The 16,820-nt window shown below is 36.0% G+C and overlaps 1 protein-coding gene across 1 annotated transcript in view; it reads right to left on the bottom strand.

Annotated features, from left to right (window-relative positions):
* Window positions 1-1,490: 1,490 nt before the first annotated feature.
* Window positions 1,491-16,820, bottom strand: part of LOC100546899 (piezo-type mechanosensitive ion channel component 2) — a 35,177-nt gene continuing 19,847 nt past the window's right edge. The window contains exons 11-17 of the mRNA XM_031552842.1: window positions 16,336-16,495; window positions 13,826-13,915; window positions 11,343-11,464; window positions 10,470-10,541; window positions 6,577-6,680; window positions 2,595-2,706; window positions 1,491-1,678 (exon numbers count right to left, since the gene is read on the bottom strand). Of these exons, the coding sequence (XP_031408702.1) occupies window positions 1,506-1,678; window positions 2,595-2,706; window positions 6,577-6,680; window positions 10,470-10,541; window positions 11,343-11,464; window positions 13,826-13,915; window positions 16,336-16,495 (833 nt within the window). The 3' untranslated portion in view covers window positions 1,491-1,505. The remainder of the gene's footprint in view (window positions 1,679-2,594; window positions 2,707-6,576; window positions 6,681-10,469; window positions 10,542-11,342; window positions 11,465-13,825; window positions 13,916-16,335; window positions 16,496-16,820) is intronic.

The raw sequence follows: 16,820 nt of genomic DNA, 5'->3' as shown, positions 1-16,820 counted from the left end.
TTTCTGTATCATTTAGAATTAGGAAGATCTTATGATTTATCCAGTTAAATTTTCTTCACACGTAGTTTAATATACATATCTTGAAGCTATGAAAATCTTTTTATCATAAATTAAAGGTAAAGCTCTTTCTGTTTCTAGAAGTGTTCATTTTCTTTGAATTCCAGTTGTAGTATTATGAATAATTTCAAATAAAATGTAGCAGTCATACACAGAAACCTACAATAAATCAATTGCCTTTTTAACCCACGCTCTTCCTCTCCATTATATAATTTCTGTTACTGACTTCAAGAGAATTACAGCTCTCAGGTTAAAACCACTGGTGTGCCATAGTCTCATAACGGTGCTTGGCCAAGCACTTCCAGTCTAAGCTGAAAGGTCGTTTTTCTCTCTGGGATGGAGGTGATTTAATATACATTTTTAATGATGCTGTTCTGGCAGCTTTGCTGTTCTCTGAAATTTTTTAAAAATAATCTTTTAGGGATTGATTGCATCTAGACCTCTTCAAAAAGGGAAACAAATGTTTATTTTCAGCAGAGCTTGTTATTTTAACATGAAGGGTCAAATGCTGAGATGGATTCTCTCTGCCTAAGAGTTTGAGGCAGGATTTGATCCAAGGTTAATAAAGACATTGCTTCCTAATTTTTTCAACTGTCTTTTTCACTAAATATTACCTAGGAATGGTTAATGCATATTAAATTGACTGCTTCCAAAACAAATTAATCACCAACCTCACTTCCTTTCCTAACTCCTTTCTAGCACCAACTGTGCTTCCCTGGAGATGCATTCAAGTGATTCACTTTAATGCTTTAACACAGGTGACCAGAAGAAAGTAACAAATAATAAAGCCCTCATAACACCATCAGAAAACCCTGTGAAACCCTGAAAACTGTCAGCATGGGCAAAATCCTGCAAGCTGCTGACACTTCTTCTGCTATGTGCAGCATCTTCAGGTCTGAGAAGGAGTAAGACTGCAAAAATCTCATTGTTTTAGAGAAGCTATTTGCATCTTGCTAAAGCATTATCTTATCATTGCTAAAATACACAGAAAAATAGCAAAGTCAATGTGCCAATGATAAAACTTCAGATCCTCAAAATCAATGGAGAGGGCAACACACAACTGAATGCCCAGGGAGGTGGTGGAGTCACCATTCCTGAAGGTGTTCAAGAAATGTTCAGATGTTGTACTGAAGGACAAGGTTTAGTGGGAAATGCTGGTGGAAGCTGGACAGTTGGACAGGATGATCTCAGAGGTCTTTCCCAGCCTTGATAACTCTATGATTCTAATGGAATCAGGATTTGAAGCTAAGCTTGGGAATAAGACGTCTGTAATGAAAACGCATTGCAAGTGTTCATGTTTGAACACTTTATTAAAATGTAGAATGGATAAGTGCAGTAATATATATTCCAGGAGTCAGATCCTATGCTCAAGACTTGTAAATTTGGCAGTAGGAAATCTGAAAGCTGTTAGTTCTCCCTATACACATAAGAATGGATTTTGCCAGCTTTTATGCTAGCCTGGGATCTCTGCAATGATATCTTTGCGATACACTGTTTACCCCACCACTGACAACTGCACTGTAACAGCAGAGAAACCTTTTTTCTGTCTTCATACCTGGGCCATCAGACTTCTTCTTGACAGGTTCTTCTTCACTGTCTTCGCAGTCTGCATCAGTACTTCCTGTTGAAAGCAGTGAGTGAAACAATGAAGGTTATGTCTGCTGAAGTTCAGGTGTAGACTCCATGCAAGTTAGAAACTGCTCCTGTTACTAAGTAGAAGTGAGTTGTACCTCACTACTGCGAGAAAACCAGATTTCCATTTCTTAAGGACTCAGTTAAGGGGACTACCCTGCCGGTGAAGGTGTTCACAGATGACCACTCCTCTCTTGCAATTTCCAGTATCATTTTCTCACTGTGCTATCTGCTGAGCAAAGACATCTGCTACATAGTAACACAGAACTGCAGCTACAGCTTCACTGACATCTATCAAATTGTAAAGCTTTTTGACAGGTGAAGATGACAAATGGAGGAACAGTTCATCCGATTCAGCCTGAATGGACCCTCCTCTTCCCTCCTCTAAAATTCTAAATTTCTTTCTTGTTTAAAGGAGCAAATACTGAAGAGATATGAATCCCCCATCAACTGATTTTTTTTCAGAGGCACGAGTGATTTTAAAGTGCTGGTAACTATTAACACTTGTATGTTTTCCTTTTGATGCCTGCTGAGTTCATTGTGAATTTAGGGGTGCCTGAATATATGGGATCCTTACTGTGTCTTACATGGAAATCACACATATCTCTCTCCTGTCCTTTATCTCATCTAAACATATTGTGTAGAGAAAAAGGATGTAGCTTGATCGGCCTTGTCATGGGCTGGGGCAGGGAGAGCCAGCCAGTCAGACTAAAATTACTACATTTCTCCATGAAGAAACGGCTACAGAGCAGTAAAGGTACATTACAACAGAAGGTCCTTTTCCAATTCCTAGCTAGAGTGGAGAGCATTTGTCCTCTAAAAATAAGCTGCCTTTCACTACCATGAACAACAGGCAGTATAGCTAACACGTGGTTATGCTTTTCAAGACACAGGAGTGTACATACCATCCCCATATACTTTACGCCTTCGCTTCTCCTCTTTTTGAAAACTTTTCTTTTCTTTGCGCCTCTGTCGTAGTGCAGTTTTAGGATCAGTAATCCAGGCCTGATAAACAAACTGGAAGGAACAAACACATTTATTTTGAAGTTCCTCATGTTGTGAGAGTAAGCCATAGAGTAAGCCATAAGCAGGACTACACAGTTTGAGTAAACGCATTCAGATCTGCAGGGGTAAGCAAATATTTTGAATCCCAAACCAAACACCTCTCCTGTGGATCTGCTGAGTTTTCATCTGCTATTTTTGCTAGCATAAAACCAAATGTGAAAACACTTGTGGGTGAACCAAGCTTCATTAGAACCCACAAAAATTCATGGTCTGAACTCTGGGAATTAATACCCTGTAGTGTATATGGGCTCCTTCACCTGATTCTTTTCATTTTATATGTCCGCTTTATCATTTTGCAGCCACGATGCAGAGCAATGCAAACTTTAAGAGCTGCAATTGACTAAATGAAGCATCAAAAGATGCTGCAGCTTTTTAGTTCAGGTATTTGTGTTTCTACGTTTGTTATACTGTTAGGTTTTTTTTTTTTCTTTTTTCTTTTCCCCTTTCACAATGTAAAATGAGTAGATTTAGTATCTCTGCACAGTCCCAAATCCAGCACTCAAGAATTTCTTAAATTTCCTCCTCATTTTGGCAATGGCTCCCTTTGGTGTGTCACAGAAGTCACTCATGAACTCTTCTGCTACTGTTTTTTTTTTCAGTTGAAAAATGGAGACAGTGATACTTACATATATCAAGGGGATCTAATGGGGCCAAATCCTGCTCACAGCACTCACTCAGATCAACAGTCTGTTGATCTGTATGATTACATTAAGCATGGAATTGATCCAAAATATTTATTAATGCTCTAGCCATAAAAAAAAATATATATATACATATTTATTTTATATATATGTATATATATATATATATAAAGAAGTTACCAAGAACTAACTTGTTGAACAGTTCTGTTCAAGTTGTGAGAGAAGGTTAGAGAAAAAAGCAGTAACACTTTTATATATTTTTTCCATTCAGTCTAAAATGTGAAGAACAGAAACTGAAATAACTGAATCTTCTCTGCAGACACTTAGGACAGAAATCATTCTTTTGTTCCTGTTACGGTTTTCATTTGAAAGTGAAAAACATCTTTGATTGGCACTGCATTATTTTCTATTTCTAAACAACACGGACTGTAACAGAGATAGGAGGCCCACAGGTACATGCATGAGGGTGAAAATAAAGCACAGCAATCAAATAGCTCTATTAATTCACAAGACAAACATGCATACAATGACAGAAACACATGTATGTGTCAGAGAAGCTGGAGCTGCCCCTTACTGGAAACAACAGTAAGTGGCTATTTGCATTATTCATATTTTTAAAATTAGCATATACAAATTACTATGGAATATTAAAAGTAATTTTTTAAACTGTCAATCTGAATTTTAGTGAACATAAAGGGAAAAATACTTTGTTCTTTTTTGTCCATGTGCATGATCATGGAGAGGAAACAGTTTTGTTACTGTTGATAAGAAAGTTCTCTTCCAAATCGCTCAAGATCTGTGTATTTATTTTAATATATCTGACTTATCCAAAAAAAGCAACGTGTGTGCAAATGCATGGGATCAGAGGCATCAGTTCCTCTTTCCTTTTCAATAGGTGCTTGTCAATGAAGCTGATCTGAGAGAATGGTGATCCTTAAGTGAAATAGCAACACATTACTCACTGAAAATTAAACTCTCAATATCACCAATTGAACAGCTGACTGAGATGGTGTATGCTACCCACAGTCACAGTATGAATAAAGATATCAGAGATAAAAGGAAGATTTGGAAGAGGGTAGGAGATTATAATGAAGAAAAAGTATTTGTTTAATAAAGGTATTATGAATACATATGTTAAACAGTGGACATTTTAAGAGCTGACTGGGTGCACATAGGTATATTTAGGTTTTTACTGCTGGTCAAAGGCAGGAAATCATACATGTACTCAAGGAGGATGTAAAAATCTCTTTTATGACCATGAAGCCAGAAAAGTTGTCAGACAATAACTTGGTGCAACAATATGTGTCTTTTATAAAAATTTTACCAGCTTTCTGAGATCAGTTATCAGGGTGTCCAAAAGAAACATGCAACTGGATGTGACCATCTTTTTCAAGAGTATTAGAAGAAATCAAGAAATTCGGGTCTGCATTTTCTCTCCAGTGCTGCACTTAAGGCAAGACAGACTGCTTTTCTTGTCACTCCATCACTCCAAAAGTAAGAAATTTAGTATTTAGCATTTAGTAGGAATTAAGCTTTACCTTCCATTATTTTTTGTATCATTTATATTAGAGGAAAAATGCAGACAAGGACAGAGGTATACGTTACACCAGGATGGGTCACATAATGAGCACTAACAAAATGTCAAGTACCTTAGCTGCTTTGATTAAATACTGAAGAATAGTTTTTGGTAGTTTAATGACAGACTTTGGCAAGGCTAAAATGGCTGAAGCAAATTTTCCAATAGCTCTCTACAAAGAAGGACAAAGCAAGAGCAATTAGTAGAAAATGAGAAGATATTAATAGAACATATCTATTGCATGATCATATCTAGATTGTTTAGAAAGGATTTAAATCCAGTGACTCCAGTATGAAAAAAAAGATCCCGTGTGATGTCTATAATACCTGCATTATCTAACAAATAAAATCTTAAAATTTTCCTTTGAGGTGACTATTGCAAACTATTTACACACAAAAATAAATAAATAAATAAAAATTAAAGTAATTCTTCAGCAGACTGTGCCACAGAATAAGTTCACTTTGCTAGTATTAAGACCACATGCATCATGATGGAAAGCATAGATGATCTAATGATGAACAAATTTTTCATAAACAAACACAATATGATTTTCCAGACAAATTGTCTCCTGCATGAAGCCGCTCAGCATCTTCATGTTTAACATACTGCAGAACTGTTCACTGGTCATGGAAGAAGCTGCCTGCTCTTCCTTGGGCTGGGCTTTTGGTCATGCACCAGCTCTAGAGCAAAGTAAGCTTGTAAATGTGTGGAAAGGCATATCCACATGAAGTTACTTGTTTCCTTGAGATTTTAGAGTCGAGAACCAAAAACATCTGCAGTATTTCTGAAATTCTTCAACAGCTAAAATTTCAGTTTTATAAAGATTAAAGCAATCTTATATATTTGAGTGTTTCACTAACTTTTTCACCTAGGTCCTCAATTTAAGCCAGTGCGTTCAATCATCGACGCTGCAAAGATCAAGCAGTCTACTAATAGGAATCCAGTTAGGAAACTTCAGCTATATTTTTATCATAATATCCTTTTACTTAACACAGTCCATCACTTAAAATGCAACATTAACTAACACTATCCTGTAAAAGAAATGAGAAAAAGTGTTGTGGTTGCTTTTTATATTATAAGGCTTTTTATAACCCAAGGATATATTTTTTCTGGTACATTAGTGTGTCACTAGTAAAAAAAAAAAACCAAACAACCAACCAAACAAAAGCAACTAAAATGTTTTTTAAGTATGTGCTTTTTTTTTCCATGAGAAGTTGTTTATTTTGGAGTCATTTCTTCATGGAATGATAGCGTCTACTCAAAACCAGAAAATCACTAAAGCATTCTATGGCAGGAAAGACAGCCTCCTTGCTTGGCTATACAGCAATATAGAAAAATAAAGTTCAGATTCAGCAGCTTTGTTTGTGATTTTTGTTTTCCTCTGGCAGAAGTGAGTGAAGATATGATTTCATTATAGTTATTGTAGGAAATTGGCAATGCTTAAAACAAGTAAAATTGCATTTTAAATTGGCAAGAAATTTCATTTCCAATACTTTTCAGATGTACTTTATATGTACTAGCTGCTAGAATATATCAGCCTGTTTTAAGAGAAACCTAAATTATTTTTTTCAACTGTCAGCTACCAAGGAAATTGCTCAAAAGTACCTGAAATGCAGATTTTTTTCGAGGCTCTTCCTCTTCTTTTTTCTCTTCTTCCTCTTCCTCTTCACTGTCCGTCTCAAACAAATAATAATTTCCACTTCTGACCACTAAGTGAAACAAAATATTTTCTTATTTTTCTGAAAAGTTCTATTCTGAAGTGCCCCAAGACCTATAAATAGCCAACTAGTCATATATGAACTCATGATCAGGAGAGATGAAAATACAGAAGAGATGAATAGGTCTCAGATAAATTATCTGATGTGAGTCTGTGACACTTTTGGGCATGGATGAGAACTATTCAAGAACTAAGGAAAGACTGTGAGAAGAAAACAAGGAAATAGCTTGACGTTTATCAAGTTACAAGGTATACTTTTTAGAAACAACTGGCAGTTTAGTATGAATGAGTTGAGAAGTGAAGGTTATTTGAGGGAGTAAAAAGAGCCCAGCAGATAAATGAATGAATTTACGTAAACAGTACCACTGGACAAAAAATAAAGAAAAGCTCTTTAAAATGCTCAGGCATCCTTCAAACTATGGAATCGTGTAAGTGAACACTTTCTTCAGACTTTTAAGTTTTGGTGAGTTAATGGAAAACCTTGGTTTGTTTAGAACAGATCACTTGGATTCTATGAATGTGAACACAAATGAGTTTCAATTTTTTGCCCATGGATTCAGAAAGAACCTGAAACCTTGGTACAATAAAGATGCACAGTGACTAAGCTAGGCCTTATATCCTTGAACAGAAGCAATTATTTTTATTTCTCAGATGGTAACAGGCCTATAGGAATAAATAAGGGAAACAAAAGAAACGAAAAATAAGATAATCAGCAAGAGAAAAATCAAAATCACAGCATTACATTCAGCAGTGAAGACTGGTAAATAACTTCTGCACTTAAGCTGAAATATTTAAAGGAACATTTACTCAGCTGAAAAGTCACACAATTTGGGTATATGGAGCAATACATACTTATACTGAGAAGTGTATTTAACCCTCATTACAGGCCTCTGGAAAACTGACAATAGCTTTAATTCTATTCAATCATACCTTGAATTCTACAGAGATGCTCTGTACATAGGTGGTCATACAAAACAACAGCAGAAACTTCAGAGTACACACACTGTGAAATTTGCCAGATCTCCATTAGGTCATAATTTCAACATCTAAAATTCCCTCACAGACAAAATCATGTGCGTAGTTATGGCTTTGTAACACTCTTAAAAGCCTTGCAAAGGGACAGAGACTTCAGCAGTTCTAATTGTTGAACTGAGGTTAGAAGCCTGGAAATTTCTTGGATCAAACAAATTAATCATTTTGCACAGGGCCTTCTAAGAAAGCCTGCTTAAAGTGCACAGAGGATATAAATGTATTTTAAGAACCAGTAGTCTGCAGTTCTCTTCCATAAAAAAGTGTCTCATAAGCAGGAACAGAAGCTGTCCACACAAAAGATCAGCAGGATAAGGTCTGGCATCTAAGAGAAACCTACACCACTGTGCAGCTGTAAACAGCCTCAGAGCAGCACCTGGTCAAAACTGGAAGGCCTAAGCTGGCAGAAAACAAATTAGAAAGGATCTCCCTCCAAAATTTTTCAGTTAGAGTATATCTAAGGGTACACCATAATATAACAATTACACCCCTTTTACGACTTAAGAGGGAGGTATGATTGAATAGCAATAATGCACTCTTGCACACATCAAAGTGGAGTAAGAAGTGTGTCAGTCACCTGCAGGGATTATTACAGTGCCCAAACTGCAATAATAAAATAATCCATGGCTAGATTGGATTCAGGGCCCCACTTCCTACTGCAGAATGAGACTTTCTCATATTGAGAAAAGGTACTTGCAGGCTTTGTGGAATGAGATGGAGGAGGCAGGAGGCGAGTCTTGCAGGAGAAGTCACATAACATTAGCATCTGTTTGTGCCCAGAGGGAAAGAACTCCCCAGGACAGCTGCAAACTCCATTTTTTTTCCTCTTGGTCAGACACAACTCTGAACCCCAGGAGAAGCTAAGGACCTCTAAGCATGTGGCCTGCTGATCTTTGTCGGGCTCCATATCTGATCCACAAACGCTAAGAACTCAGAGAGTTTTACTGAGGAAAGCCTCATACATTTTTCTCATCTTTTCCACTCAGACTCAAATTCATGACTGCATTTTTATTCCTATGAATATCAAATGAGGCATTTTTCTGTAGAATAAACTAAAACAAGTGGTATAAGAATAAAAATAACAATCTAAATAAACATCAGAGCTGGGATAAAACTTTGAGCTTTAGCAACCTCAACAGCATATATACAGCCACAACTCCATTGTGAGAAAAACAGCCACTGGAGAACGCTGCAGGGTTACAGCACAGTGTTTCAAAAGGATAGATGGGGAACAATAGATGAGAAATATCATTCTATTTTGTTTGTAAACTTGCAGACACCTACTGCAAGTGCCATGTTTCAATGAGTAGGGAAGCAAGACACATGGCACGCAATCACTGTATGTAGGATCAGGGTCTATGATGTTTCCCACAAGGTTTTGCATTATTGCAGTAAATAATTTCAAGGGTGCTCACTGTTTAAATACCAAAACATAAGTTGCCACCTAAATTAAATAATGAGGGTGAAAGAAGTAAAAGCCAAAGTCAGTGTCTCTCTCTGAGCAGTTCTTCTTACTACAAAACCAGTGGTGAATAAACACGAGACCATATCCCGTTCCTTCAAAATCACTGTAAGTTGGAATTCTACAGCAAAAATTCACAAACTAGAGTTTTAATCTGTTTTATCATTATTGTTCTTAGTGAAAACTACAGGAAAAGAAGTTTGTTTTCACAAGACTTTTGAAAAGGGATAGGTCTCTCTAAAGTGGCATTGTGCCCTTTAGAAAAATAAAAATAGAGACATAGTTTATTTGTGACTTGATAGAAATAAGCATCCAATATTCTGTTAAACACTGTTGGCAAATATATATGCTGGAGATATAAACAAATACACAAACATAAATTAAGGAGTCTGTAGGTATGTAAAATTATTATAGGAGTAACTCTCGATAAAGTAAATGATGAGGCACAATATAGACATTTATATTTAACTCTGGTCAGTGCTATATATCTGAATATTTTGAGAATATTCAGAACATATTAAGTGGTTAACATTTGATTTCCTTGAACAAAGATCCAATAGGACATCAGATTTGAGTTTGTAGTCTGCTCAGTTTTCTTCTGTTTCATCCAATGAATAATGTATGGAAGAACTCTTATCTACTTGGACTGGGATGGAAATATATTAGAATACCACAATGGAACAATGATACGAGAATAATAATTTCTTGTGCACAAGGCTGAACATAGTTTTGCTCTCAAATAAACACAAAAAACATGTAAATAAGAATATCAGAGATACTCAGCTGAGCTCTGTGCTTCCTGATGTGGGAGCAGTCTAGTTGCCTTACTGTGGTATTCATATTTCTACAGCTGACCACAGTATCACTGAAGGACCATAAAAAAGATCTATGATGTGTGCATATGAAAACAAAATTATGACTTAGAATACATTAGCAAACCTTCACATTTGTATGGTTAAATATATTGTATCTTGCACCAGGGGAGAGTTAAGACTTTTGAGGTCAAAATTTTTGGCACATATTTTTTATCTGATTTGCTATCTTTCCAAAAATGCCCAAAATCTCATAAGCTATGCTTCCAAAATAAAAATAAATATATATATCAGAATATGGTTAACCTTCCTATTTGAATATTTGAAAGTAGAAATTATTGGCTAAAATAAACAAGACTTCTATCAAGTCACAATCTTAAAATCAGGCATAAAACAAACAGGTCAGGGAATGCCTTCATTCTGGTCAAGGATATAAGGGTTAAATCCACATATTTGTAAAATGATTGAGAAAACCTACTGGAAGCATGATCAACCCAAGGCCGCCACCACAGCTTTTTTTTGCCCTTGGCTTTCTCTTTGTCTGCTTCTCCTAAAATGAAATATGTCCAAACATTAATTTTACAAAACGAGAAACGTTCATTATACTGATAAATCATTTTTCATTTCTCTCAAAAGAGCAAAATTTCATGAGCACATCAGATGTCAGAGCTACTGAATGTATTCAGTATAGAAGTCATTTAGAAGCATGACCACCCAGCACAAATACTCTAGGTTATGCAGCAGTTTGAACAGAAATCTATGCTAAAACAGCTTAAAAGTTCAGTTTTGCATTTTAAAACACAGTCACGCTTCACTGTAATAACAGCGAATAATAACTTCTCTTAAATCCCTCTGAATTTCAGGCGCCAAACTTTTAGATCCAGTAAATGTTGATCCTGTCAGTGCTGAAAATGTGGCACTAGATAGATATCATTTATCCATTCCCACATTTTAAACATTTAAAAAGCTTACAAATATTTCAGCAACTGAAAAAAGCCTCACGGCATCCAAAAAACCTAGCTGGAAAAATGCAAATTCCACCTATTTGTAGCACTGTGGTTTATACACAATAATTCTGCTCAAAACAAACCTCTGCTGCTATTCAGCTCTTTGCAAACAACCTGAAGTTAACCAAAAGTAACCTCCAAGCAAACTGCTTTCTCTAAGTTTTCTTACAATCTAAAATCTCAGATTTTTTTGGCTGAATTAAGCTTCAAAATGTTACTGAGCAATGAACCTTGTTCCATGATGAACAATCTGAAGAATGATTTCTCACTTGCCCAACATTTCTATTGTCTATTAGGTCCTTAGCACTCAACTGCAGTTATGGTATGACAATGGCTAACGGTACCTTCATCATCTTCTTCTGAAACCTTCCGAATTTCAGGCCCCTCTGTGGAATCCTGTGTCATGCTTAGCATCCTCTCTTTACCCTTTTTATATTTTTGCTGCCTGGCTTTGATGCGATCCATTCTAGCAAAAGGAAGAACTTTATTATATTCTGGTCTTCACCCCTTTCAACGCGCTCTGAAAAAAAGCTGTTTAAATTCATTCATACAAACATGAACAATTCTACTAGAAGTGTCCATTACATACTGTCCCTAATCTTGCCTTTAAAAACAGGGAGATAAATGGCTCTGAAGGGGCTGGCTGGAAGACCAAGCCTGGAGGTTCACCCACTGTAAGAACTTCAGTTGGAACTGAGTTGCCTGCTAATACATGATGGTTTTACCTACACTCCTTCAACTTTCTTTCAGTTATTAGAAAATGAAAGAATTGCTGCCAGGAGCTACAATACAGCAAATAAAGTTCTGAGAGAAAAAGGACTTCTGTCTAATGCAGTGGTTTTCCTGAAACTTGCCACTCAGTCAGGAATGGTGCTGCTCCTGCACTACCTGTCCTACATCCATCTTCACCAGTAATACTCTCATGTGTCCTACATATCTGTAACCACAGGAGACTTAAACTGGTTCAGTTGTGTTCAGATGCAGGCAGACCTCCAATTTTCCTTCTTGCAACTCTGTAAACAGCATAAGTTGGTCTTTTAGGTCTTTTAAGTTGTCACATTTTAAAAAGCAGTAGTAAGAAAAATGAAATCAACAATAACAAATCATTGCAACACAATTCGGACTAGAAACAAATCATTATTTTTAATAAAAATATTTGAGTGCATATTGATCATTAATCTGTCTATAAGTTAAGGACAAACCACTGACTGAAGAGTGGGCACGACTGAATGAATTTAAACAGGCGTCTTCCATTGTTGAAGATACTGCAAATATGAACTAGTGATTTTTATTGAAATATAAATTAGCTTTGGATATGTAAGCAGTACTATCTCCTTGATCTTAAACTGTGTAGAATTAACTGAAAAGAATGATTTCTGAGAAAGGCACATGTCTCCAACTATGAAAAGGTTGATTCAAGCACACCACAGTATCAGCAACAGCCCAGTACATCTGGTGGGAAACCCCAAGTGAACCAGGAGGGAGCATGGACCTGCAGCCTTCTGGTGTTTCAGTCATGAAACGGAAGGAGGTTTTGACATTTGGTTAGGAAACAGATATGGCTTTTCATGCATGGTGATGGAGAGACTTTGATAGCTTTTTGCAGTTACTAAATAAGAACGCTGGCTGGATACAACAAAAAAGTAGACAGCATAAAGAGAAATAATCTCCAGGACAGTTAAACTGACAGAAAATATTTTCTTTGAAGGTAAAATATATATTTATGTAAATTGTAACCAAACACAAGCTAAACTGAATAAACAGATATGCAACAACTTTTACTAGAAATTCCAATATACAGAATGAAATCCTAATAATGCGTAAGTCAATGAGAATATTGCATTCATTACAGCAGGGCCAGGATGTTGCTCATTTGGCTTTCAAATATAGGTTTCCTAATTCAGCGCTTTGCTGTTCAGATTTCTTCTTTTTTTTAATCCAGCTGCTATGTTTTAGCCTCCCATGTTTTAACCATCTATACTTGCACCTTCAAGTGAGATGGGGTTAACATGGCACTTCTTATTAATAATGCGCCTACCATTATTAGTAATGTGCCTTTTCATGAGTTTCACAGTGGCACTGGCATTTCACTGCCCTCTATCCTACTTTTATGAGAGAGAGGGAGAGAGCAATCAAGAGAACAGCAGGGTATTTAGTAGAAGGGAAGAAAGGTAGAAAGAGGAAAAAAAGATTTTTTTTCACATTTCCTCACATCACATGCTTTCATGCCACACAAAATAGGACAACCCAAAACTACAGACTGAGCTGGACCTCTAGAAGAAAGCAAAACATACTGTATGTAGTAATGTAAAATATCTCTTAAGTGTGGTCACATTGCTATAGTACTCAACTATGGAACAGTTAGATGATCATCTTGTTAACCTGTCATCAATAAATTTCTAAGATTTAGAAGAACCTTCAGAATGAGTAGGGATGTTTACATCTTCCCTTTTATTTTTACAAAATAACTGTTTCCATTTCAAAATTCTATTTCCATTTCAGTAGGCACATCATGCTAATTTTTTTATGTCAACCTTGCAACCCTTTGTCTTAGAATCGTGAGTCTATTTTTAAATGAAAATTAAGCCTACTCAATATGTTGCCTTTCTAGAAAAGATGATTCTGAAGCAGAGTAACACTGAAAAGCTTAATATCTCTGAACACCCAGAGCAACTGTTCTTTACTCGCAAAATCATACATCAAAAACCTACTAATTGTTTCTATAAAATAAGGTGCTAAATAAATACCAACAATCAGTGAAAAACATAAAAACACATACATGTGCATATATATACATGTGTATAATTATATATATGTAAATACATACTGTCTTTTCAGTTGATCCATTGATTTTTTTTCCTCTTCAATTCTTGCCTTTACTGCCTTAACAATTGTAGCCTGGAAAAGCTCAGCACCCCTACAGCAGAAATGGGGGCAGAAAAAAGGAAAAGAGAGGAAAGATTAAATGTTTTCAAGTTTTCTTTATGACAGCTAATTACTTCATTTGCTGGAAAAAGATAATCAATGAATCTAGAATATTAATTCCTTTACAGTCAATTATTTCAACAGCTGGGGTCAAATACTATGATCCCTGCTTGGCCTAAAAGTTCTAAGAGCTCCTGTAGCTACTGATGGGTGATTTGAGTTTCCAGTCCCAAAGAATGCAGAACATGGACAGGTTCAGGCTGAGTTATGAATCTCTTGCTCACTTCCAGGAGTTGTATATTCACTGTATATTCACTGTAATCATCTTGTCTTTCTGCTTCATAGTGCCTAGAAGTTTTGAGTTAAGCCCAGCTCAGGACTTCATCCTGAACCATAATGAACTTCAGCTGCACTTTAACCCTCTGAACGTTACAGCACTTTCTACCTGATGACACAAACCCTTGAGCAGATTTCTGGTGTGCCAAAATAATATGACTTTTAACTCCATTTCCTTAGAAATGTGACTGATTCAGTGATTTGGATATCCAGAAATGAGTCTCTACCCTTCACTCATTCTTTATTCACTGAAGAGCTCTCAAAAAGTCTTGACGAGTCTCAAAGACTTTCTCAGAGAAGTAGAATAGATTTAAAGCCTTCTCTCTCTCTTTTTTTAATTTTTGTCAAGAATTCAGTAAGTACATCTCTAGATTCAGAAGATTACTTCTAACTAATTTTTCAACCATTTTTTCTGAGAGATTTTTGGTTCTTCCATGTAATATGCAGGATAACTACAGTAATGTTTATTTCCAAATGAATATTTCTTTTTTTCCCCTAGTATGGTAAAGTACAACAAAGAATGATGTGTTCTTCTTAGCAACTTGATCACTTCTGAATTCTTATAGACTATTGAAAACTGACACTGGAGAATCATCACTATTGTTTGAAACACAGTCTTGTTTGGGAAGGAGTTTTTATTTCACAATTAACTTTTACTAGAAGACAGGCTCAGGCTATACTGCCTGGATCCAAATATGACCTTCTTCATAGTCCAAATAAATTAAAAGCTTGGATTTTAGCAAGGCAAGCAGCCAGCTAAAAAAAGTTAATAAGATTGCTGTATTTATATGACCCTTCTTCTGTAGCATCTCAGTAGTTCCTGGTCAATAACATATTTATCTTTACAGAGCTTCTGGCATAGGCCACTATGTCTACCCTTTTGCTGCTGGATAGGTTCAGCATCTCACCAAGAGACACAAAGCTGGAAGTAGAAATCAAACTTGTTTTTTTTCAAATTCCAGTGCCATTTAGATGAGTCTACTCTTCCTTCTCGATACAAACTCTCCGATTTAGAAGGTATTTTGATGTTCATGATATTGCTTTGTTCTATGTTCACCGTGAATACAGCATAGGGGAAAAAACAAACAAACAAACGAAAAAACCCAGTATCCTGTACTTTTTGGCATTTTCACTGAAATTTACCCCAAAGCAAAAGTCTGAGAGAGGCAGCAGGGGACTGAGGCATACATCTTTAGGTAGTCCCATTTGCAGCCGAGAATTTGGTCAGCACATGTAGCTAAAAATGTCACTCTTTTAAAGAAACTTAAGGAGAGGAAAGGAAGATTAAAAAAATAGCTCTTTTTAGGACATGCAAGTCAAAGTTGCCCTCAAATGCGTACAGAAATCAATCTGGTTTTTTTTAGGGGGGAAAGAAATGCCATAATACACTTAATTCAAAATTAACAAAAGTAATCCTTCAGAAATCTTACTGAAACTACAAACAGTTTCATTTTGATCTGCCTTCTTATTATAAAACAAAAACAAAAGACAAAAGAAAAGAAAACAAACAAACAAACAAGAACAGGAGAACGGTTGTGGTAGTGACAGCTGTGAATGGATGATAGTGGAAAAGTATAAGTAACTACCAAAATGACACTTCTTAGCCACATCATAGTTGGATTTCAGCAATGCAACACTTTGTGTCTTCCTCAATCAGATATCATTACTTCTCTGCATTTTTCTCAATGGGACATTTTCTGGAGATGTGTTTCTACAGCCCAATCTCTCAGACTCTGATCTCAGAATGTTTTCGTTCCAAGACTTAGAATATTTGGTAACATTTCCTCCTATTCATACCGATTTGAGAGACTGCTGCAACACACATTGACTCCCACAGCTTTTAATTAAAGCTATGAAAGCATCAGATACTGTTTGGTGGGTTTAATTTTTATCAGATTCTTAATTGTTTTCTCATGCACTGTGTCAGAGTTGGAGTTGCAATTATTAATTTAGCATGGATTGTTTAAATCAGTGTTAACTACCAGAACTCCATTGATGCTATCTATCATAAAACAGTAGGACTTTTTTGAGTAAGTCAAGCTGTTTATATATTTATTTACTTTAACTTAATGTTACCTTGATGCTAGAATCTGGGAAGCTTTTATATCTGCAACCACATGAAGGAAGTAATAACTCATGAAGACTCTTCTTTGCAGCAGCAGAAAGGCAAAACATATACTGTCCCAGATGATTCCTGCTTCTCCACTAGGTAGTTTGCAGTCTGCATTGTTGGTTGCTGGAAAAAAGAAACCATCAGTGTAAGAACCGTTGTAATAAGTATTTTTTATAATGTTTGGTCATTTAAATCATGCCATTAAAATGGTTTTATATAAAGCTTTTAAATTGAATTGAATTGAGGTCCTTTCACTTCATTTTTTTTCAGAAAGCTGACATGCATTTCTGTCTGATGTATGCTATAGATTCTTTTAAAGCAGACTGGAAACACTCCAACAACGTGCTATGACATGAAAACTGGGAATTCACAGAAGTGAAGAATTTTGAAGCAAATTCACTCTGCCTTAGTAAGTATTTGAAAAAAAGGAAAGTTTCTTTGGTTAGAT

The sequence above is a fragment of the Meleagris gallopavo genome, chromosome 3 (assembly GCF_000146605.3).
Source record: "Meleagris gallopavo isolate NT-WF06-2002-E0010 breed Aviagen turkey brand Nicholas breeding stock chromosome 3, Turkey_5.1, whole genome shotgun sequence".
Taxonomy (NCBI): Eukaryota; Metazoa; Chordata; class Aves; order Galliformes; family Phasianidae; genus Meleagris; species Meleagris gallopavo.
This window is presented reverse-complemented; position numbering and strand designations above follow the sequence as displayed.